At 41.7% G+C, this 25,431-nt stretch overlaps 1 protein-coding gene across 10 annotated transcripts in view; it reads right to left on the reverse strand.

Annotated features, from left to right (window-relative positions):
• Window positions 1-25,431, reverse strand: part of LOC134205097 (tubulin polyglutamylase TTLL5) — a 138,459-nt gene that overhangs the window by 19,541 nt on the left and 93,487 nt on the right. The window contains exon 1 of one of the 10 annotated variants that reach the window (XM_062680020.1): window positions 22,050-22,289. The exons of the other annotated variants lie outside the window; for them this stretch is intronic. Within the exon in view, the coding sequence (XP_062536004.1) occupies window positions 22,050-22,279 (230 nt within the window). The 5' untranslated portion in view covers window positions 22,280-22,289. Of the gene's footprint in view, window positions 1-22,049; window positions 22,290-25,431 lie in introns of those variants that run through there. 10 annotated transcript variants of the gene reach the window in all.

A 25,431-nucleotide genomic window follows, 5' to 3' on the forward strand; every position in this document is an offset into this window, starting at 1 on the left:
TATAACCATCACACCAACAATTCTATTTGGAGATTCTGCTACAAGTGCACTACATAAACAACAAAGTCATTTGTAACTTCATTGTACCTTATACGGAACATGTAGGGGACTGTCAAAACTAAAATACTGCTCAGCTGAGCTCAAAGTGTTTTGCAACATATCAGAAACTTTGTCGTAACAGCAATGAACCGAAGTGTTATTAATTCTGCAACTTATCTGTTTTGTTTCTGATATGAAACACATCGAATTTTAAACCACCCAAGAAGTCAGATGAGTAGAATATTGCGACGCCACTTAAACGGAAATGAAACATTGTGATTTTCTGAAACTGGGAAGTGGCTTTAATGTGACTCGATGTATTGCCAGTGTCTTCAATGCAATTTATTAGGAACAAACACCTATTCGAAAGATGTTGCGCGTGCTGCTTGGGATATCAGCTTCTACACTGATACTTTCCCCTCTCCCTTTTCATTCGGGAGTTTATCAGAAGGAAGGTCGTGAGATTTATAACATCACAAATATTGGCCGCTTTCAAATCCCCTTCTATAAAACATTCTTCATGTTTGTCGTGTCCTAACGAAACTATCAAATTTGTACTTTCGCCTATTATGAACATGTACGTCTAAATTTGGTAGATGATTTTAGCACTTCCAAATCTGAGTTAAAAGTTTTTAACTCACGTAGAAGTAATACAGTCACCTAATTAATTATAGTAACTTTAATTGTTTGTTTCTACTACTACTACTTACTTTAGAGTTAAGCCTCACAAGTTCATTTAAAATCTGAATGGTAAACAACTTTTGAAAAAAGTGATTAGCAAATTAGTAATCCCATAACATTTTTGTGGCGCATCCCAACATAGGCCGAGGTTCGAAATGCGCAATGTGGAATGAGGCTTCTGGTTCACTCACATAACGGATATTGGTGGACTTTTCGATATGTTACTTCATGATGATAATCTCATGGATTTCGAAATGATCTACTTTTTGTACCATAACTATATAATATTATTCCAAAGAAACAACTTTATTACATCTGCTCCTTCTGCAGCAAAACCATCTCCTTGATGATGATGTTCTGACTCAGACAGGACTTGGGATCACAAATTTCCTTCGCTAGCTGTTCACGAATTCGCATTGTAGTGGTCACACTTAATCCAGTGTGGATTTTAACCATAACCACATCCGAAAAAATATCACTATGGAAGATAATAATACTGTTTTTTTATTGTAGATTTTTTTCGAATCACAAGTTGAATACTGGGGTGGTAACTATTTCACGCCAAAACCTTAACTTTTAAGTAACACGCAAACACGAGCGTGGCATAAAATTCCTTCGAGCGCGAAGTAATTTGCAAATAAAAATATTTGCAATCCAAACTAACAACTTATTCAGTCTATTAAGAAGGTACACGCACAACAACCGGCGGAAATGACGACGACTACGACGTGATTATGGTCGCGTATGAAAACTGACTGACTCGTAATTCCTAGGGTTAGGAAGTTACAATTCACACGACTCCTACTTGGCAATAACAACGCATTCTTTTGAACGCTATATGTAGTGGGAGTGAAGTGAATAGGAAACTGGAACAAAAGAACATTCTACTATAGGTAGCCTCCTTTATTCAATTTCCGGCAACGACATGGGGAGTCTTGAGTTGTTTTGTGCGGTTTTTGGGGGTAACATGTTTGAACGGTACATAACTTGGTGCGGTGGTAACATGCGGCTTCTTCCATACCGGTAACTACCCATCCAGGACATTCCCTACGAAGTTTGATTGAGGTGAAGTGGAGCATCAGGAATCGACAGCATCGTCACAATAAACGCTAAACTTCGCAGAAAACTTACAAATCACCCTAGAAGTGATACATTGAGGATATAGAGTAGAATAGAAAAGTATAGAAAAATTGAATGACATGTGCCGGAAAATACTGTGAATTGAAGCTTCTTGTAGTTTTCTATGTGTATGATTATATGTCAATCAATAATTGCAGATACACGACAAAGTAATAATGCAGCAGTGCCTTGGCAGTTGTATTATAATCAAGCTAGTAAGTCATTTTTTATAAAACATTCAATGAGACAGCCATGTAGTAGTAATCAGATGTATGGCAAACTGAATTGATAATTTTAAATCTCAGTACCGGACATGCATATTTGACATCGGATGGTAGTGAATAAAAAAAGCCTGATTCTTGATGTAGAATCGTTTCTCGAATATAAGAAATGTAATGCTGCACCACCCCATTTAGTTTATTGGATTAGCAATCGAATAAGGCGCTACCATCGAAACCAATGAACTAGAAAGGACATGAAGCAAACAACATGGTTTTTGAAGCAACGATGTCAAACAGGTTGCATATTCGGTTTGATGGTTCATTAAAGACAGGCGTGACAACTCGGTAACTAAGAATCGTACAATCATTACCAATAGATGGAGTATGCGCGCTTTCATTTTGTATCTTTTACCTCAAACCTTGAAATAGCACAAAGTCGATAAAGGGAAATTAGTGAAAGTGATTAATAGTTTCTATTAACAAAAATGTCATAGCAATTTAGCACACTCGATGCTCTGCAGATTGAACTGAATCCTGGTTATATTCATTTCCTCTATACGAATTCCAGGAACTAATTTTTGATTCTAACAGAAAAAAAACATAATGGCTGCCTTATCTGGAGCTGTTTGTAAACAGTTTTGTGTCAGTCTTTCAAGTGCTAATCAAAATATCACCACGGAAATAGATGACTTCCACCATGAACGATACATTATAGGTTGTCTCGTGCTCTTTTTAAACTCCAACAAGCACTGAGCAGGGGAAGGAGAGTCTGGGGGCGGATTTGCCCAAGCTAAGCAAAAACTGCTTTAATGTCCTAGTTGTAACGATTGAAATTGTAGAAAATCTCAATAATATTGTTAATATTCACATTTAAAATAAGCGATGATATTCTGTTGCCGGAAAACTCATGCAGCAAATCGCTTTTTAGCTGACTGCTCTTAGGGAACAACGCACCTCGCGTTGACGAATTAGTATTCGGGTATGGACAGTAAGTGGAGGCGCGTAGTACATTGTAGGTCGGCCCCACTAGTCCGTTTTGCCTCGCCAAAATGTTTTTCCTGCCTTCCTATAGGGATACGGCAGGTATTTTCGTCTGTTCGTCATAGTCTCGAAAACCAATAAAAGATACGCTTTTTTTGTAAAACTCATACGTACCAAATCGTAAGCTCTGGAGAAACGTTCTGCTATAGTGGAATTCTAGCAAATGTACGTTGCTTTCATTGGTTTTAGCCCCTACGACGATGGACGGAAATACCTGCCGTGTCCCTATATAATAATTTTGACACTTTTTTCGCCTAACCTCCATAATTTGGGGCTAGTTTTGTTACGACCATCTCGAACACGGTAAATACTAGAGAATATCTAAAAGGCGTCCTTTGTACGTGCGTTATGACGCTTCTTCCCCTAACTGACGGTTAGCTGACCTACCTCGGATTCCTAAAATCGTTTTGGAATGATTTGTTGGAAATTTAAATCAAAGAATTGATATTGATAACCATCCGTTTATAAGACTGTACTCAATTAGTGAGACCATTGCCAATATCTCGTGGCTCGATGTACGAGACAATAAAACTACTCTATCCTTAAGAACGCAGGGCTGGTAGCGACCGAAGCCACTCAAAATAGTGACTTTAGTGACCAAAGCTGACGAAAAAAGGACCAAATAGTGACTTTCAGTTGCAGAAAAAGTGACCAAATAGTGACTTCCAATTCCAGTTTCAAGCTCAATGAGACAAAATCAAGCGTTTTTTGGTCGAAGGAGAATAATTTGTGGCGAAAAACTTCTTTCACTCACCACTCTTTTTCTCTTAGAACAAACTCAGAAGAAAAACGAAAATCGTACACGCTTTTATCCACTCAGTGACTAAGAAAAATTGTATTATCCTCTCTTTCAACCCCACAAAAATTTTACTCAATATCAGTCGAAAGCAGGACTACTCAAACTTATGAGTAGTCTTGCAAGCAAATCAAATTTTTACGCCACTGGAAGTGAGCGGGATATGGTTATCACTCATAACACCTGTTTTTCTTTCCCGAAAATGATTTCCCGGCGAAAATCTGCGTGAATGAGTATTTTCTTCTTCCTTTAAAATTGAGTGAAATTTACGATAATTGAATTAGCTGAACACCTGCTTTCGAAAGATGCAGAGTACGATTTGTCTCTGGTGCTACGGAAGTTTTTGTAATTTTTAGTGCGACGGGAACAACACTGCCCATGATTTCATAGTTGTCGTATCAACCATTGCACTTTCGCATATATTTAGGATGATTCAGGGACAAATATCACAAACCTGAATTATTTTAATCCAACTAATCTAATTAAACACTCGAATGAGGGTTGAAACATGCTATCGATTTTCCAGTAGTTGAATTACCGTTGTTAACGCGTGGTAAATCAAATTCGGGAAAATTTTGAATGATTGTTACGTCAACTATGGGATCATGGGCAGAACAATACGGATCGTTTTGGTAGACAACGAAACAAAAATTATGAAGATTCACGTACAACGAGCCTGAGATTGAACGCTCGATCTCCTACTTATAATGCAGGACCATGCTCTATGAATTTTTAAATATTTTTCTGCCAAAATACGCAGATTTTCCGACTTGTTGTGCGTATTCATGAACGATTTTTGCTATGAAATTCGACAGCACATGCAATCTTCAAAATTGGGGAGACTTGATCTCCTTTCTATGATATCTACTTAAAAAATTTTTTTTACAGCAAACCCTTCATTACATCTGTCCAATTACAAAAAATTAAGAACAAATTATATTTTCTTGAAATTTTTAGACAAATTTTTATATTATATTATATATGGATGACTAATGAGGGATCAAGTCTCCTCAAATTGAGAGGCAATAACTCAAAATCCAAAAATCCTGAAATTGTGGTGGAATGTTGGCATTTTTATCTCTCCATTAAGCATATTTATGGATTTGTGCTGTGAAAAAATGATAGCATTTGGTCAGCATCGGGAGAAATTGTTCAAATTTTGCGGGCCACTAAAAAACATCTTTCGGAGGAACAAAACACAGTAAATAATAGAGTTAAGAGGTTGTCTATCAAAAAAATAACTCGCCACATAACGAACATTTGTCTAGAGGATCTGTTTTAAAAATACGGTATAACAATACTACTTTAGATCTTGGTAACACATGGGAGAATCAAGTCTCCCAAGGGATCAAGTTTCCCCTGCTGCATAAAGATTGAGTTTTAAAAAAGCTTGAAATCGACAGGTCACCTGCTTGCATGACTGTATACCAATTTATAAATTGTGACGTAAAACACCTTCAATTAGCTACTGGTGAAATGCCAATAAGAGCAGCGAGTTAAATGGCTGGCGAAGTTTCAGAGCGATCGTTTTTCCAAGATCCGTAATTTAAATTCCGCCATGAACAAAACATCATTCGACGGATACATAAAGCTTTATAAAAAACCCAAATTTATCCACCAGTGGTGATTATGCCTTTCTCGATTCAATGTGTTGAATTCGAACTAGTATGGTAAATGCAACGTAAATTGCCTACATTTAGGCGGTTAATAGCTTTGATGCGATTATATCACGCTGCTTAAAAATAACTCAACTATGAGAGTAATGGATTGCGTCACGGCTAAATTGATTAATGATTTAAAATGTGCATGTACACAGCGTATTTGATAAAAGAAAAATAGAAATATTATTCAAACCGCATGAGATATTAGCAAACAAAAACAATAGTGTCCAACTAGGAAAGTTTCTCCGTCGAATGAAACTAGTTGCACTCGAATCGGTCAAGTCCTTCTATATGAAACGTGTTTAACAATAAAAAATTCCCGGGGCTACACACACACACACACACACACACACACACACATAGAGGTGGGAGCTCGGGACTTGTTCCCGAGCGCCAATGAAAAACCACCAATCGGCGTCTCTCTCGGGAGATGACCGGGCCCTGGTACCAGTTCACTGGTTCCCAGCCAGCCCAAGCGGAATCTGCTTAGGGGACGTGGCGGAGGTTTGACAGTGGGCTCTGTTGAATCTCTACAAAAAACCACATGTCTATAAGCAGCTCTGTACAAGCGACCCGTGCCGCTTCCAAAGCACTTCAGCCCCATCAACAGGAGTGCCAACCGGCACATTAGGATCGATACCAGTAAGGTCCTAATTACGATATACTGGTCATGGCTTACGATAACGGACAGAATCTGGATAGCGGATTGGAAACGACGATTTTGGGCTGACGGTCGTGCTGTTCTACTCCCTGAGTAAGGAAAGGTGACACCAGCTTGAAATGGCGAGTGGGCCAACAGTACGGCCGCCTCCGTCCCGGTAAAAAACTAGCAGTCCTCCGAATACGTTCAATACTCGTCCACCAAGTTTTTGGTGAGTACTAGGCTCGGTTGAGATTTTCCCGATTGCGCGATCGGCTCTGAACACGGCCATATGAGTGCGTCCGTGTCAACCCTCGCATGGACCTCACTGCTTGCAAAGACAATCCATGGATCATTAGCGACTACGTACGATGGGTGGAGATAACGGTTTGGAGGGGGACCCTATAGAATGAGTAATTCAACAAATCACACAGAAGCAGGAGCGGCGAATCCGTTCGCCAGTAGTGGGTTGGTTGGTTGTTGATCACCGCCACCAGTAGCAGTGCTACAACAGCAGCAGGAGCAGCAGGAGCAACGGCCAGGGCAGAGCGAGTTAAATAAGCCTCCACAAAAGCCGAAAATAGTGACAGCAAAGAGATTGGTGGAGGACCTCCACAATTTCGTGGATGGGAGGAACAACGTCCATAAGGAGATTAAGGACATGGTTCTCAAGATCCGAAAGGCGCTGATATCGGCAGTGAATGAATTCGATACAGCAGTGCTGAGGGTCGATGCAGCGGAACGCGCATTAGCGCTGACTAAGGCTCCTGCTGCCTTAGCTCCGCCGGAACAGGAATATATCGGCACAACTGCTCCGTTATATCCTAAGAAGCAGAGGAAAGAGAAGCTGGCTGAGGTGGAGAGTACATCAGTCTCCATGACTCCCAAACTGGCCAGAACATCGCCGGGAGACGGGAGACCAGGTGGTCTGAAGAAGCAAACGCGGGAGGACGCTGCCGCCGTCGTAGTGACAGACGCTACTTCACAGGGAGCAGGATGGAGTACGGTAGTTGGCCAGAAGGAGAAAAGAAACAGACAGCAGAAACGGAAAGAGGCAAGAAAAATGGAGCAGAACAAGAAAGAAAAAGCCTCCGCCTCGTCAGAAGCCACCAAAGGGGGAAGCCGTACTCGTCAAGGCGAATGACGCAATGACGTATGCAGCGCTCCTCAGGAAGGTTAGAGAAGACTCGGAGCTGAGGGACTTGGGCGAGACATTCTCGCCAGTTAGGACCAGGCGCACACGAACTGGAGAGATGCTCTTCGAGTTAAGGAAGGACCCTGCGGTTGATTGTTCGATTATGCAGGAGCGCCTTGCAAAATCGTTGGGCGCAGAGGCGGAAGTCAAATCCCTGACCCCAGAGATGGTGATTATGTGCAGGGATCTAGACGAGATCACGCCAGAAAAAGAGCTAAATGATGCTCTAAAGTCACAGTGTAACGTGGGCGAGGTGCAAATGGCAATCCGAGTAAGGAAAACATTCGGAGGAACACAAACAGCGATAATTCGTCTGTCAGTAACCGCTGCTAACTAGGCTCTAGCAGTAGGCAAACTGACTGTTGGATGGTCTAAATGCCCATTGAAAGTCGCCCCGCCAGTGAATAAACAAGCGGAGAGATGCTTCAAATATTTGGGCTTCGGACACCGGGTAGGGGCTTGTAAAGGTCCGGGCAGAACCAACATGTGTTGGAAATGCGGGGAAACAGGTAATTTTGCGAAAGACTGCACGCAAAGACCCAAGTGCATGCTTTGCACTCCAGAGGATGGGAATGACCATCAGACGGGTGGCTACAAATGCCCTGCCTACAAGAGGGCGATCGCAGGTCAACAGTAGTGGAGATAATCCAAATTAATCTGAATCACTGCGAAACCGCACAGCAACTGTTGTGGCAGTCAACAACGGAAAATAGGTGCGATGTCGCGATAATTGCAGAGCCGTATCGAGTTCCTACTGATAACGGCAACTGGTTGACAGATAGTTCGGGAATGGCTGCGATACATGTTATGGGCAACTTCCCAATTCAAGAAGTGGTGGAGAGTTCATGTGAAGGCTTCGTGATTGCCAAAATCAACGGCATCTTTGTATGCAGCTGCTATGCACCTCCACGATGGACCGTGGAACGGTTCAGCCATATAATGGATCAGTTAACCGACAAGCTGATTGGACGAAGGCCAGTAGTCATAGCAGGTGACTTTAATGCCTGGGCTGTGGAGTGGGGCAGTAGGGTGACCAACACAAGAGGATATGTCCTGCAGGAAGCTCTAGCGAAGCTAGACGTACGATTATGCAAATGAAGGCTCCGTGAGCACATTTCGGAGAGACGGGAGGAGTCTATAATTGACATCACGTTCTGTAGCCCTTCACTGACGACAAACATGGACTGGAAAGTAAGTGAAGACTACACCCATAGCGACCATCAGGCGATACGTTACCGTATCGGCCAACGAAACAATGGTGGAACGCGGGAAGGATGACCAGCGAGAGAAAGTGGAAGACGAAAGCCTTCAATAAAGACCTCTTCGTCGAGGCACTTCGATCGGACAGTGGTACCGAGATCGTAAAATGCAGTCGAGCTAACAAGGAGAATGGTAACGGCTTGTGATGCAGCAATGCCACGTAAATTGGAGCCAAGGAGCAATCGGCGTCCAGCTTACTGGTGGAACGAGGGACTCAGTACGCTTCGTGCTGCTTGTCTCAGAGCCAGGAGGCGGGCACAGAGAGCGAGGACGGAACTAGAGAAAGAGGAGCGCAATGCGGCGTTCCGGGTTGCTAGGACCGCTTTAAAAAAGGCCATCAAAGTTAGCAAGTCAGACTGCTACAAGGAGTTGTGTCGAGAAGCAGACGCCAACCCATGGGGGGATGCTTATAGAGTCGTGATGGCGAAGATGAAGGGTCCGTCGACACCGGCCGAAAAGTGTCCGATCAAGTTGAAGGAGATCGTAGAGGGTCTTTTCCCGCAACACGACCCGACCACGTGGCCACCAATACCGTACGGTGAAGAAGAAGAAACAAACGCTGGGTACCAACAAGTGTCCAATGAGGAGCTTGCAGAAGCGGCGAAACGCCTGCAGGCGAAGAAAGCCCCCGGTCCGGATGGAATACCGAACGTGGCACTGAAAGCTGCGCTCGTGGCATGTCCGGATATGTTCAGAACAGTGCTGCAAAAGTGCCTGGACGAAGGCAACTTCCCAGAAATGTGGAAGATTCAGAAGCTGGTGTTGCTGCCGAAGCCAGGAAAGCCTCCGGGTATTCCGGCTTCGTACAGACCTATATGTCTGTTGGACACACTCGGGAAGCTCCTGGAGAGGATTATCCTGAATAGGCTTGCGAAATGTACGGAGGGCGAGCGCGGACTGTCGAAGATGCAGTTTGGGTTCCGCAAAGGAGTATCGACGGTGGATGCTATTCGGACAGTACTCGAGAGCGCTGAGAAAGCGTCCAAACAGAAGCGAAGAGGAGATCGATATTGTGCAGTGGTAACAATAGACGTAAAAAATGCGTTCAATAGTGCCAGCTTCGAAGCCATCGCATCAGCGCTGCATAGAATGCGGGTCCCTGGTTACCTGTGCCATATCCTTAAGAGCTACTTCCAGTGCAGAGTGTTGGTGTACGACACCAACGAAGGGCGTAAGTCGATGCGGGTTACAGCGGGCGTTCCTCAAGGCTCCATTCTCGGTTCAACTCTTTGGAACGGGATGTACGATGGAGTCCTGAGTCTGCGGTTGCCTAGAAAAGTTAAAATCGTGGGTTTTGCGGACGACGTGTCACTAACGGTGATGGGCGAGACACTTGAAGAAGTAGAGGTGTTGGCGACGGAGGCGATAGCAATGATCGAGAGCTGGATGAACGGAGTGAAGCTGCAGATAGCTCACCATAAGACGGAGGTGCTACTAGTCAGCAACTGTAAGGCGATTCAGCGGAGTGAGATCGTCGTTGGTGATCATACGATTGCATCGAAGCGATCACTGAAACATCTGGGCGTGATGATCGATGACCGGCTACACTTCAATAGCCACGTCGATTACGTCTGCGAAAAGTCGGTGAAGGCTATGAGCGCAATAGCAAGGATCATGCCAAACGTTGGCGGTCCAAGAAGTAGCACCAGGCGTCTACTAGCTAGTGTCTCGTCATAGATACTCCGGTATGGAGTTCCTGATTGGGGTAATGCGCTGGAAACCAAGCGGAACCGTAGAAGGCTACAAAGTGCGTTCCGGCTGATGGCTATACGAGTCGCGAGCGCCTACAGAACGATCTCGTCGGAGGCAGTATGCGTTATCGCCGGGATGGTCCCTATCTGCATCAGCCTAGCGGAAGATATTGAGTGCTATCATCGGAAAGACACGAGAAATGTGAGAAAGATGGAGAGAATCCGTTCAATGGAGAGGTGGCAGCATGAATGGGACAGTACAGACAATGGGAGGTGGACCCACCGACTCATTCCAAACCTGTCAACGTGGATGAACAGGAAGCATGGCGAAGTAAACTTCCACCTGACACAGTTCCTGTCAGGCCACGGCTGCTTCAGGAAGTATTTACATCGGTTTGGGCATGCTGCTTCGCCATTTTGCCCGCAGTGTGAGAACATCGAGGAGACGGTGGAGCACGTGATCTTTGAATGCCTCAGGTTTGAGGCAGTTCGAAGGGAAATACACGGTTTAAATCAAGAGAACGTGATAGAAAAAATGTGCCGAGAGGAAAGCACGTGGAATGCAGTCGATAGGGTAGCTACACGGATTTTACCCGATTTGCAGAAGAAATGGCGTAACGACCAAAGAGCATCGGTATCGGGAGAATTTCCTTCGTCGGGGAACTCTCCGTCGGCGTAGGCTAGATCCGCCGCCGGGGACTAGACCGAGTAGTTCGCGATGGAATACAACCAGTTACGGGTCGTCAGGGCACCAGTGAACCGGACGCCCTGCTCCCACGCAATCGCTGGACTGACCTTGGCACTCGGCTGGTTGGCGTCGGTATCGGAAGAACCTTCTTCGCCGGGGCTCTGTTAGATTCCCCGTTGGCACGAGACCGAGTAGATTGTGAAGCATGAGATGCTAAAGTCGCCGAGACACCAGTCACTTCAAGGTGAAGGCTGGGTACACAGGCGATAGTATGAAGGAGTGGTGCTGAACAGCACAACAGGCCGACTTTTCCGAAGTAAAGCATATTGGTAGTACCGGATAAGTTTAGGCAATGACACGAATAGGATGGAAAGATGGAAAATTCGAATGGTAGAATCCATGAAGTAGACAGTTATCTTGCGGTCCGAGGGGAAGCAATGTAACAAAACAAGTAAAGGAGGTTTTTCCCTCAGTCGAGGGTTTTTCCTCCCACCACGTTGGAAGCAAATTTCCATAGAAGCAAGATTACCTAATTGTGGAAGGGAACTTAGCAGGCATGATCCCCAGAGCCCAATCCCCCTAGCAGGCCGCAAGGGGAGATGGTGAATTTTTCCAAGCAGTTTTGCGAGGAAGTGCAGACGAAAGTGTCATAACTCAATAAAAAAAAAAAAAAAAAAACACAGTCAGACATGTGCTCAGTTTTTCGAGCTGAGTCGATTGGTATATAACACTATGGGTCTCCGAGCCTTCTATCAAAATTTGGCTTTTGGAGTGAAATTATAGCCTTCTGGTACAACTTTGTTGTACGAGAAAGGCAAAAACTTGGTCAATAGTTTCAAAATAGTTGAAAATAGTGACTTTTTGCGAGAAAAAGTGACTTTAGTGACTTGAGGTCGAAAAAAGAGACTTTTTAGTGACTAGCCCGAAAAAAGTGACCAAGTCACCAAGTGACCCGCTACCAGGCCTGAGGAACGAAATAGGTAGTATTCAAGATACAACCAAGAAATGGAAATTATTTGAATATTCTTATAGAAAGGTAAAGGCATTCTACTAGAAACCCCAGATTACTCTATCAGATTCACATTTTGTAGCCCATCAATGCCTAACTGCCGTGCAACATTGCAATGGGAACGAAGTTGGGACCAACTGAAAGTAACAAGTTTTCGTGACGGAATCACCGCCTCTATCGTATCAATCCGTTGGTTCAATGTGAATGGTAGGGAGATGTGAAAGCTTCTGTTTGGAAAACATGTTGAATTGAGTTTAAAATAAAACTTTGGCTATGCATCCAAGCAATAGTAACGCCCATGCCGCTGCTTAACCTTTGATGGATGGGTTGTCGTGCAGCTCTATTTTATATTTATGGCAGATAGGAAAACTACATTCGTATGAAAATCGATTTCCGGAGCATCAGTTTAGAGGTTTTTGAACTCTATGCCGTTCACTGTTCGAAGACATTTTATTTATGTTGAAATGAAATATGATATTCTAGTTTGTTTACTTTTACAGAGATAGGAGCTCACATATTGAACTAGTACTGGAATTCATGGTATTCGATACAGTTGCAATATAGACAGAATCTTGCAAGCGAAAATAGACTGTTAACGACAGATTCCACACCATTCTGGAGATGGCGCGTGCGGTCCGCATAGAATATTTTCTGGTAGAAACATTTTCGGTTCCCTGGGTGTTATAATAGTGTACAATGACTATAATAAGTGTCATCAAGTGCCCAAATTGGTACATTATCGGCTGCCAGTTCCATACAAATGCGCGTTCCAAACGAGCAGGACACCTGGCGAACGTGGAACACGGCAGTAGGGGAAGGTGGGTAGACTTGATCCCCGGGGAGACTTGATCACCCCCTGTTTTATCGAGAGCTAAAGTAGTTTTGTTCTAGCGTATTTTTAGTATAGATCCTCAAAACAAATGAACTTTATGTGGTGAGTTTTTGGATTGACAACCTTATTTATTCTGCTGGGCGGTTTGTATGTTTTGACCTTCCCAAAGATTTTTTTTAGCCACGCAAAATTCGAACAACTTTTCATAACAATGACCAAATGCTTTGGTTTTTTCACAGCAAAAAGCCATAAATATACTTAATGATCTGTACTGATGAAAATGTCAACATTCCATCAAAGTTTTAGGATATTTGGATTTAAAATTATTGCCTCAATATGGGGACACTTGATCCCCCATTAGTCACCCATAAGGTACACCGGGGCAAGTTGAAACGGGTTTTTCAAAGTTGAAATTCGAAGTGCTGTAAAAAACTCACCCTTTGATATATTTTGAATCCGTTTGCGCTGTTTGCTAGTTCGGGACAAAGATTATACAAAAAAAATAAGCAACCTTAACAAACTTTTTTATAAATATTTTGTATATTAAAATTGTTTTTTTATATGCTTCACTGCGTTATATACAGACTTAAGCTAATTTTGCCGTACTAACAACAAAATGTATGTACTCAGTGAGACTCAAGAAGAACGAGGTTGTAAAGGTGACTATAGTCCCATGTAAGTCTCATGTAAGTTTTTGACAACTTTGATTTTCTTTCAGAAATTAGCTTAAAATTGTCTCCTGTTTAAGAAAAACTGATAAAATAGGCTTTGTTCTAGAGCTTTCAAAACAAAACTCAGTTTTGTTCCGCATCTTGATATTTACTTACAGATAAAAAATATTATGTAAAATTTTTGGAAAGATATATTTTTTTTCAATTTATTTGTATTTCTCCATGTAAAACAAGTTTGAGAAATTCAACGGCAAATTACTCATGTCGGAGAAAATGACTTGGGACTTATGCGTATAAAGCAGTGTACTACAAAGAACACACTACGCTGAAAATTAATCAAATTGATTTCCTCCTACTGATAACCACTCGGATTACTATTCAGGATGGTTCATTAATTGGTTCACTTGTATATTGTGCACTTGATAAGGTCGGTTGTGGCTTCTTCATAAATGCACTTTCGTTTAACTAGCCAGCATATCTCTCATAAACTCTTCGATTGGAGAAATAGGCAGCTGTGGAAGTGAAAGGTGGAGTTAACGAAATGTTTACATACTCTATGTTTTATTTTCCCGAGAGTCAGTGCTCAACAGATACAGAATCTTAAAACTGCAGTTTCAACATGACCTCTTTTTATTATAGTGGTGTTTGTATGGGTATAGTTTGGGTTGCATTCCCTTCGATGGGACTCGAACCCATGACCCTACAGTACGCTAGACTGGTGCTTTACACATGTGGAAGTGTTGGCTTGAGAGATGGATTGCGAGTGATTTGACTATGCGTCCAATTTGGGGAACCTCGAGCTCGTTCAGTAGGTTGCTAGGTTGCGAAGGCCGACGGAGGTCCTTCGTAGCTTAGTTGGTTAAAGCACCAGTCTAGCGTACTGTAGGGTCATGGGTTCGAGTCCCATCGAAGGGAAAGTGGTTACCTCCAATACATTTTCCAAATCAATATCTTCCACATAACGTACATATTCACATATGAGTTTTCATAACATTGTAAATTAACGTCCAAGTCGGGTGGTTTAATTCCCGGAAATAGGCAATTACCTTTGATTGAACTGAAATGTATACATTGTTTTACACAAAAAATGAAAAAAAAAATGCCTGATACAAAAAGTTAACGGAGGAGTTCCTGGGTGATGGGGTACAAGTACGAGCCCTATGCCCAGTCTTGAATATTCAGTGTAAGCGCCTGGATGCAGTAACCAACCAAATAACGACGCACTGAGAGATCAGTACAATGTCGAGATCCAGGAATCCGGGAAGCGGTTCGACTACGCAAAAGCTACGGGGGAATGCAGGTTGCCACATACCAAGTACCTTTGGCCGAGGCAAAGAAGGTAATGGATCGAAGGTAATGAAATCTTCGCACGGATTTCTCCCGTGTATAAATTCAAATGGGTCGGAATTTTCGATGCCCGATAGTTAAACTATCAGTACACTTTTTGTCATAATGACAAATATTTGTCAAGTCAACCTGATATCCATGTCGATTTCTAATCGGTTTGATAGATGTCCGGATAAACTTGACAAATATTTGTCATTATGACAAACAGTGGACTGCGGGCTTTAGGCTACCTTAATGGAATTCCGACGGGTATTCTGTGCTCAGGTGTACTGCATAGTTGGCGACTCCAGCTTGAGATTGAGCGAAATGCTGGCTTCCTCTGTCAGGTACTCAATCAAACCAAATACGACAAATGCAGACACATTTATGAAAATTCAAATGGCTTCGGCTTCAAAAGGATCGCTTCTACTTATCGAAATTTCAACCACAATGAAAATATTTTTAGGTCAAGCAAACCACGCGCAAAACTTAAGAAAAATGCATGCACAATATAGCGCCACAGCATGCGTCAAGTGATTCTGATGTAAACTGGGCAGGGTAAAAGTATTACCGTAAGTTCAGCAAAGTATATTTTGTTTCACTGAGTTATCGGTATATTTTTTGACAACTTCAATCATAAATTGTTGAACAGAGCACCTCGGTTATCTATTTGACCGATATCTCGTAAATTTTAATGCATTACTAAGAGGTCAGTATAATGTTTCACAAAAGTTTATAAATCTATTGAAATTACCTGACCTCTCGGTTCAAAATTATTTTTACCAGATAAAATCAGTAAAAAATATTACCGAGCTGAATTACTCGATTTCAGTGTGGTCGGTATGCCCGCTGAGCATAAGTCAACCGCTTCAGGTCTGCTTCAGGTGTCTTGGCAACGGTCATAAATCCTATGACTGTAAAGGGCCTGATCGCAGTAAGCTATGCCGTAGGTGTGGAGCTGAAGGTCACAAAGCTTGCACCTGTCAGGCTGCAAGGATCCAGACAGGCAGGTAACATAGCTAAACCTAAACCATTGCAAGGCGGCTCAACCCGGATAAAAATGTACCATAGACTCGATAGTGTAAACAAATGAATTACCATATGCTCTACGGTATACAAAAGGATATATTGTTTCTTGATGGTTGCACATATTGTATCAACACCGTGGATATAATATGTCAACATAGTTCTGTAATGTAACAATACTTGCAATTGTTTTTGGAATATTTTTGTACATAAGTTTTAATCATTGATAACTTATGAAAACTTTGTTCAAATTGGAAAATAATATTTACCCTATTGTGAAAAATATGCATTATTTTTCTCTAAATTTCATTGTTGAACGGTAAAGCCGTCATAATTAAAAAATCCAATACCGTTTTGTTTACAATAAAATTACAAATCAATCTAATGTAACATGAACGGTTTTCTTTGGATACTTCAACAATATATTTGCGATACACAAAGATATTGTTTGACAAAAAAAGAGTATGGAAAAATCTCAAATTTTGTATAGTTACGATACTTAACAATCCGTAGATTATAATGCGAAAAATTCATTTACAATTAATTGAATCTTCTTCTTCTTATTGGCATTACATCCCCACACTGGGACAGAGCCGCCTCGCAGCTTAGTATTCATTTAGCACTCCCACAGTTATTAACTGCGAGGTTTCTAAGCCAGGTTACCATTTTTGCATTCGTATATCGTGAGGCTAACCCGATGATACTTGTATGCCCAGGAAAGTCGAGACAATTTCCAATCCGAAAATTGCCTAGACCGGCACCGGGAATCGAACCCAGCCACCCTCAGCATGGTCTTGCTTTGTTGCCGCACGTCTTACCGCACGGCTAAGGAGGCCTCCCCCCTCCCCAATTAATTGAATGGTTTATAACAATACATTTTAATGTATTTCTATTATTTCATCTACAGTATAATCTATGGTCAATTTATTGTTTTTGATAGTAATGTTACAACAAATTGTATTGTTTTTCTATAATATTTTTTATTCGGGAACTGCCGCTACAACAGTTGGTTACCGAGTGTAAAGCTGAAGTAGCCTTTGCTGTCTGATCCATACCGCATCACTGCTGGAAACGGCAGTTGGACTGCGGACAAGTCCAAAATGGCGGCCATCTGGACTTGCGGGCGATATCCCATCCAGGAGATATTATCATCACCTGATGATAAGGGTTTCGTCATAGCAAAGGTAAACGGTGTTTACTTTTGTAGCTGCTACTGTCCTTCCAGGTGGAGTGCAGTTTACTAGGGTAGTCGATAATATTTATTTATTTATTCAGACTAAGGCTCGGTCCATGGCTGCACGTCGCCAACCACGCTCACGCAGTCTGCGGAGGGACCGGACCACAAATCATCCTCCACTTGATCGATCCCTCTTGCTCACTGTGCATCTCGCCTTCTTGTTCCCGTCGGATCGTTGTCGAGAACCATCTTCACCGGATTACTGTTCGACATTCTGACTACGTGCCCGGCCCACCGCAGTTTTTCGATTTTTGCGGTGTGAAAGATGTATGGTTCTCCCAACAGCTGATGCAACTCGTGGTTCATCCGCCTCCTCTACGTACCGTCCGCTATGTGCACCTCACCATAGATGGTATGCAGCACTTTCTTTTCGAAAACTCCCCGCGCGTTGGACCTCGAGCATCGTCCAGGTCTTGTGTCCGTAGAGAACTACCGGTCTAATAAGCGTTTTGTAGATAATCAGGTACGGCGGCAAGCTCTATTCGATCGGAGCGTTTTCCGGAGTCCAAAGTACGTACAATTTCCTACCATGATGCGTCTCCGAATTTCTCTGCTGGTATCGGAGGTCACCAGTGAGCCCAAGTGCACGAATTCTTCAACCACCTCGATTTCGTCACCACCAATACAAACTCGTGGTGGGTGGCTTACGTTGTCCTCTTGAGCCTTCGTACTTCGTCTTCGACGTGTTGATGACTAGTCCAATTCGTTGAGCTTCGTTTTTCAGTCTAATGTAGGCTTCTTCTTCTCAAAGTTACGTGCCGAAATATCAATTTCGTCGGCGAAACTAAATGTTCAGTTTACTTTTGTACCAAATGTTTTAGGTGGAAAGGATAAGCAAATGTTTGTTCTCTTTTTGAATGAATAGATTGTTTAGCAATTGTTTAGAACACAAATTATTACATTATTATATTATTACTTCAAAAGAAACGTTTTGTATCACACGATGCGCACTGTTGTTAATTTGAAATAGAACAAAACTTCCATTTATGTGTTAAACAATTTATTTATCGAAAGTCTGTAAATCTGATGTAAAGTTTGAAAATAACAAAACAAAAGACAAAATCCGTTGACCTATTGTAGAATAAACAGATCACTTGCACTGTAAACGTAAAAATATCGCATATTTCATTGCCTTTTTTATTCATGCGGGAGATAATATTCATAATTTAAAATACATATATGGTAATTCTATGGTAAAAGTATTGTATCTTTTTAACAACGAAACCTACGATATCAACATGGGCGTAACCAGGATTTCGAGTAAGGGGGGGGCAACTTTTTTAGGTCTTCTAAATTGCTATTTTTTCAGTGGTTTTATAAAAACACATGAATATTAGTGCTTGGCTCTGTTTCCTTCTAAGTTCCAAAACCTTTGATACCAGATCCGCAACCAACAGTAAATGCTTCAAATAATTTCTTGTGAAAATTTAAAAGAATTTCTCCAGGAACTCCACCAATTTCATCCAATTTATACAGAAATTTTACCTAAAATGAAATTTTCAATGGAATTTTCAGAGGAATTCCTAGAATAATCACCGAAGAGATCCTAAAAGAATTGCGGTGGAAACTTCAATATTTCCACTGGGTGATCCTCCAGTAGTTTCTCCGGGAATTCCTACGGGAGTTCCTTTGTGAATTCTTTCGGGAGTTCCTCTGGGAATTCTTCCAGGAATTCCACCGGCAGTTCCTCCAAGAATTATTCCGGTAGTTCTATCGGCAGTTCCTACTGGGGTTTCTCTGAATTTCTCCAAAATTTCCTCAGGAAATTCATTCATGCTTTCTTTCTGGAATTCATTTAGGCTTCTTCAGGAATTTATAAAGAAATTCCTCCAGAAGTTCCTCCAAGAGTTTCTCTTGAAGCTCCTCAGAGAAGTCTTCGGGAGGTTCTCTGATGATGATAATGATAATCCAGCTACATACCCCTACAAAGGTTTCAGCTAGACGAGATTTATCCATACGATGAATTCTTCAAGATTTTTTTTCGAGAATTCTTTTGGTAGTTCCACTGGCAGTTCCTCCGGGGGTTCCTATGAAAATTCTCCCGGGAGTTTCTTCACAAATTCCTCCGGGAAATTACTTTGAGAATTCCTCTGAAAGTTCCTCCGGGAATTTCTCCGGCAGTTCTTCCGGGTGTTTCTCTGAAAATTCCTCCGGGTGTTCCACCAGTAGTACTTCCAGGAAATCATTCAGGCGTTTTTTGGAAAATCGTTTAAGCTTTAGGCTTTCTTTAGAAATATAGCTGGAAATTTTTCCCGAAGTTCTTCCGATAAATTCTCTGGGAGTTCCTCCGGGAGGTTCTATAGAAATTCTTCTGGGAGCACCTCCTGAAACTCCACCGGGAGTTCTTACGGGAGTTCCTCCTGTAGTTCTTTCAGGAATTCCTCCGGAAGATCCACCGGCAGTTTCTACAAGAATTCTTCCGGGAGTCTCACTCAAAGTTCCTCCGGATGTTCCTCTGAGGAGGAACTTCCAGAGAGTAATTTCCGGAAGAACTACCGGAGGAATTTTCAGAGGAATTCTCGGAAGAACTGCCGGTGGAACCTCTGGAGGAATTTGTTGAAGAACTAAAGGAAGAATATCCGGAGAAAATTCTGGAGGCCTTTCCGGAGGAACTCTCGAAAAAACTCCTGGATGAACTTCCAAATGAACTTCTGTAAGAATTCCAGAAGGAACTCCTGGAAGAATTCTTAGAGGATTTCCCGGAGGAACTCCCAGCAACATTCTCGGAGGAACTTTTGGAGGAATTTGTAGATAAATTCTTAAAGAAAGCCTAAATGAATTCCTGGAATAAAGCCTGAATAAATTTCCGGAGGAACTACTGGTGGAACTCCCGGAGGAATTTTCAGAGGAACATTCCCTGTGAAGTTCCTGGAGGGATTCACGGAGGAGCCCTTGGAAAAACTCCTGGAGCTCCCGGAGGAACTCTCATAAGCACTTTCGGAGGAATTCCCACAAGGAGGTCCTGGAATAATTATTGGTGAGGCTCCTGAAGGAATTTCCAGAGAAATATCTGAAGGAATTCCAAATTCCAGGAAGAAAATACCAGGAGGAATTAATGGAGAAATTCCCAGATGAAATCCAGAAAGTATTCCTAGATGAATTGCTGATGAAATTACCGGATGAATTACCGGGGGTTTGTTCAGAAGAAATTCATGGAAGAACTCTTGAAGGAAAAAAATAAAATTCTGGAGTAAATTCCAGGTGAAGTCCGTGAAGAATTCCAGGACGATTCCGCGGAAAAATCCCGGAGAAATTCCTGGAGAAGTAACTGAAGGAATTTCCAAAAAATTTCCGGGGAAATACTTGGACGAATTCCTGGAGAAATTCCTAATGAAATTTCTAGAGGAATTCTTGAATGGTATTCTGAAGTAAATGCGAAAAGAATTCCAGAATGAAATCCGGAAAAATTCTTGGAAGTTATCCCGAAGGAATTGAAGGAAGAGTTCCTAGAAGAATTTCTTAAGGAATCCGAGGATTTTCGTCATAAATTTCTGAAGAAACTTCTGTAGGAATTATTGGAGGAAGTTCCGTATATATTCTTGAAGGAATTCTCGAATGCATTCCTCTCGAATGACAATCCGTTCCGGCTAGCTATTGGGTTTTCCGCAACATAAAAAACTTACAATCTTTTCACGGAATTCTGGATACCCGAATAAGTTTTTGAGAATCATTTGATTTTCAACCACCTATTTCTGTATATGATTGGATCGTAAAATGCACATGTTCAAGAGAATTCTTTTCAGTACCCGTTCAATCTTTCCACCATTTAGGGGGTGGCGACGCCCCCCCCCCCCCTCGTGCCCCCCTCTGGATATCAAAATGCATTCGATTCAGATCCATCGGAGTTATTTTTCACTAGACAACAATCTAAAAACACAAGGGCAAATGAAAATAGCAGATTTTGGCTTTTATTAAAACTTTTAAATCGTTTTCGATGTCACACAATTATTTAATTGCTCAAAATATCCACTTTCCACATCAATGATAAATTTAGAAACGACTATTTTTTGGAAATCCATTGAACTAAAATGAAAGTAGTGGATTTCCCGCTAGTTTAAAGTCACTCAAAAATAGACTTGTCTCCTATTTACGAGAAAAAGTATAAGGTTGATGTAATGATAAAACTAAAAAAAGAATGAAAATTCTAAACAACCGATTTATTTTCTAGATGCGTACACAAGAAATTGTATCAGAAAATTGATACATTTTTGGCGAGACAACGTTCGACGGTCCAGTTAGTTCACTATAAATCAGGGTTCGGATTTCTCACTCACTCACGTGTCAACCGATTTCTTCTCTTTTCTGAGTATCACTGTAATAGATCATTAGCAAATAAAATCAGTTATAAAAAAGAACTGCGATAGAGGCAAGTACACAATTAACATATATTCCTAATGCTCAGCTTTCGCGACATGCTGGAATTTACTTAAAGCATTTTGAAGGTCAAAATCAATCTGCTGATATCAACGATAACCCACAAAAACATCAAAATCAAAAAAGTTGGATACCCTTTTTTGCGACTGCCAATTGTCATTGAATAACAGTGCAACAATTCGACGTGACACGGTTTTATGCACTACATTTAAACTTCAAGCTCCAAGGTAAAAGCTCCAACCTTCGTTTCGTTGTTCGACGTAGTTCGTCGTCCGACAACCAGCAAAACATAATTGTTTTATAATTTTTTGATGCGAAAATCAATTTCACTCAGAGTTTGCCTACAAAAGGTTCCTACAGGCACGAAATACTACCACAGAAAACAATATTTATTGATAATTTGCTGGTGGTACGTACAGATACAAAAATAAGTCATTGACTATATCATAGCTTTCGTACATCCACGAAATCAAGCAAATCATTATAAATAAATATGTGCTACAATTCCGATGCTGTATAATCTCTTGATCATAATTAATTACTTGTACAAGCCAAACCGCTGAAAGCTATTCATCCCTCCAATTGTGCTATAGCCGTAGCTATAGCTGCTGCTGTTACTGCTTCCACAGTGACTTTCGGTCAAAATCACTGACCGGATGGCCTCCCCGGTGACCACCATATTGCCCAAATATGGCGGTGCTGCTGATGATCGTTCAATCAGTAACATTCGCCGCTTAGGGGCTGCCACTGCAGCGGACACCCTGTCCTGCATTAACCGCGTCGTCGTCTCGTTGTTGTCCTTCGCTTATCTTACTGCACTTCATCACGGTTCTTTTCGCCTTCGGTATACGGAGTTTTATTCCAATCCAAATGCAAATGTGTATGTAGGTCATCGGTAGCGAGACACTTGAATGCACGTGACCACTTAACGTCCCCGATTGGACTCAAAGATTTTGGCTACTATCCACTGGCAGGAACACGACCGATAGGGTCAGCTGCACCGCATGCAACTTCTCCAGTGACACCCGAACTCGCAACTGCAAACAGTTGTAAATTTCTACTAAAACTGGCACGGTTTCTGGGCCAAGTTAGACACGAAATAGATTATTCAACACTTCCAACGGCACCGATCAGAACGCACCAGCACTGATAATAAAACAACCGAAGAAAGAAATACTATGGAAACAGTAGTGCCGTTGAGTGTGAATTGGTGCCGTTCACGAGGGAAGCACCACGTTTCTGATTCTACAACAAGCGCCCAGATACGACTCGTATACTCTCTTGATACGAGCCCATGAATGAATGAATGAAAAATCGCTTTCGTTTATGGGAAACCTATATCCACTACAAGCAAGAGCAATGTATGTTTCCCTATTCATATCGAGGTATAAACACTACATAGAGTATTGCTTTCCAGGACTATAACAGGAAGGTAAAAGCATGCCAAAATGATGGCACAAGAGGAAGTTGGGCGGAAATCAAAATAAAATAAATTATGGAAACGGATCGTTCTAATCAACCGGATGCTAACTCGATTGTTGTGTTGTATCCGAAAACCTTCCAGTGGAAAGGAATTTGATTGAACACAATATTGAACGAAATATTTTGTGCGAACTAGGTTGAATGATGTATGTCATTGGTGTAGCTAGAGGGGGTCTTGAATAGCAAAACGTGTAACTGGAGAAAATTTGAACGCATTGTGGCAACAAGTCCACGAGGCGGCAGCCACAGAGTGTACAAGGAAACCAACGGAAAAACTGGTTTGATCTGGAGTGTCAAAGAGCGACACATGAGAAAAACCAGGTCAAAATGGTCATAGCGGCTTTTATGCCCAGAGAAGTCGAAAAAAATTCCAACCTGAAAATTTCCTTGACCGGTCCGGGAATCGAACCCAGCCACCTTCAGCATGGTCTTCCTTTGTAGCCACGGCTAAGAAAAGCGCTGTATGGATTCAAATCTAGCGTGCCTTTTAAACAGGAGACTGAAAGAAAAGGCCTGTCAAAACTAAGTACCTGGTGGGGTGGCTACAGATAACGTTGTAGTCCAAATGGTGGACATGGAATGGGATGTGATTTGAGGTTGTCGACATATTCACATATCAATGGAACACACAATGAGGTTAGCCACGAGGTAAAAAGACGTGTTACGGCTGCAAGTAAGACTTTCTACTTTCTTTTTTAGCGAAAAAAAAACTGCGCTCAACTGGTAGCATGGTGAAAAATGGTGAATGGTGTGTACAAAAATGCAGACATCGGCAGGCTAATAAAATATGGCAGAATACAGTGGGCTGGAGGCAACCGTTACTTATTGTGACACAAAGAGGATGAGTTTATGAATCGTTCTTCTTTTTCTTCTTCTTCTTATTGGCATTACATCCCCACACTGGGACAGAGCCGCCTCGCAGCTTAGTGTTCATTAAGCATTTCCACAGTTATTAACTGCGAGGTTTCTAAGCCATGTTACCATTTTTGTATTTGTATATCATGAGGCTAACACGATAATACTTTTATGCCCAGGACAGTCCAGACAATTTCCAATCCGAACATTGCCTAGACCGGCACCGGGAATCGAACCCAGCTACCCTCAGCATGGTCTTGCTTTATAGCCGCGTGTCTTACCGCACGGCTAAGGAGGACCGTTATCGTTATGTAACAAAATAACCAAAATAAAAAAAAACAAGATTGATTTTGCAATTTACATTAATATTGCTGTTCCAGAGAAAACTTTCCTCTTTCCAGTTCAATTTTCAAACTACCGCAGCTGTCACTTCATACTTTTCCTCTGTTGTTTGGCATGGCATTCTACGATGACAACGCCAAATATTAGATTTCAAGCTCTATCTGGAATAAGGGCGGATGCCGCAAGAGAGGATTGTGACAAGCAGCGGATTTCTATGTGGTTTATCACCTCAGCACGATAGAAAAGAATGCGAACTTGCATTCTGAGATGATAAACTGCAAAGAAATCCTCTGCTTGTCACTTTTATTTAAAAGAGGGTAAGTCGACCAAGAGAATTCTCTCTTGCGACATTCGCCCTTTTACCAGATAGAGCTTGATTTATGTTTCAGTGTATTGATGATTTTCAGGCTTGCGGTAGAATTTTGAGAGCTGTGGTAGAACTTCGGGGAATCCGCAAAATGGAAAATTAAAAAAAAATCCGCCATACAATATCCTGCTTAAAATAAATAACGATTTTTGTGATGTTTTTATAACAACTGGGCAATAAGGGCGAGTATGACTTTTGTCTCAGTAAGCGTTACGTAATTCAACTTGATGTTACATGAGGGGGCAGGAGGGTTTTGCGTTACGTAATTTATGTACAAAGCCTAAATACACGTTCTGCAAAATTGTGTATTTTGGCAATACAAAAAATTTGCTGTAGGTACCATTGCTCTAGGAGTTAGTTGAAATTTTTATGATCGTTGAAAATCGATTTTTTGCCATTTTTTGTTTCACAGCAAGGTTACTCAGTTCCATGAGATTCGGCGACGATAATATTGATGTTTAGGTTACGGTACCTTTTTTTTGTAAAACTTTCTCTTCTATGATGTGTTACAAAAATTGGTGTATCTTCCGGAGGACCTTCAGTGGCCACTGAAAAGGTGTTTAATAAATGCGCTCTTTTAGAGTGAGTTCTACGAGATGGCCACTTTTACGGGGATCCAAATCTTCCAGAGATCCATGACAATTATTTCGACAACAAAAAGTAAAAAAAAAGTTTCAAGGCTCACAACAATCATGTATTGCTAAGAGTACAATAAAAGTAAGATTTGAAAAAAGTGTTCCCTGGTTAAATAAATGTCATAAACGGGCCACTTAATGTTCCGAATATTCCGGAGGATCTCTTGTGGCCACTCAGGTTCATCAAATTGGGTCAATTCTGGAATCCAGAATTACCAAACTGCAAAAATGTATACTATTCGA

The sequence above is a fragment of the Armigeres subalbatus genome, chromosome 1, assembly GCF_024139115.2.
Source record: "Armigeres subalbatus isolate Guangzhou_Male chromosome 1, GZ_Asu_2, whole genome shotgun sequence".
In the NCBI taxonomy this organism is placed as follows: domain Eukaryota; kingdom Metazoa; phylum Arthropoda; class Insecta; order Diptera; family Culicidae; genus Armigeres; species Armigeres subalbatus.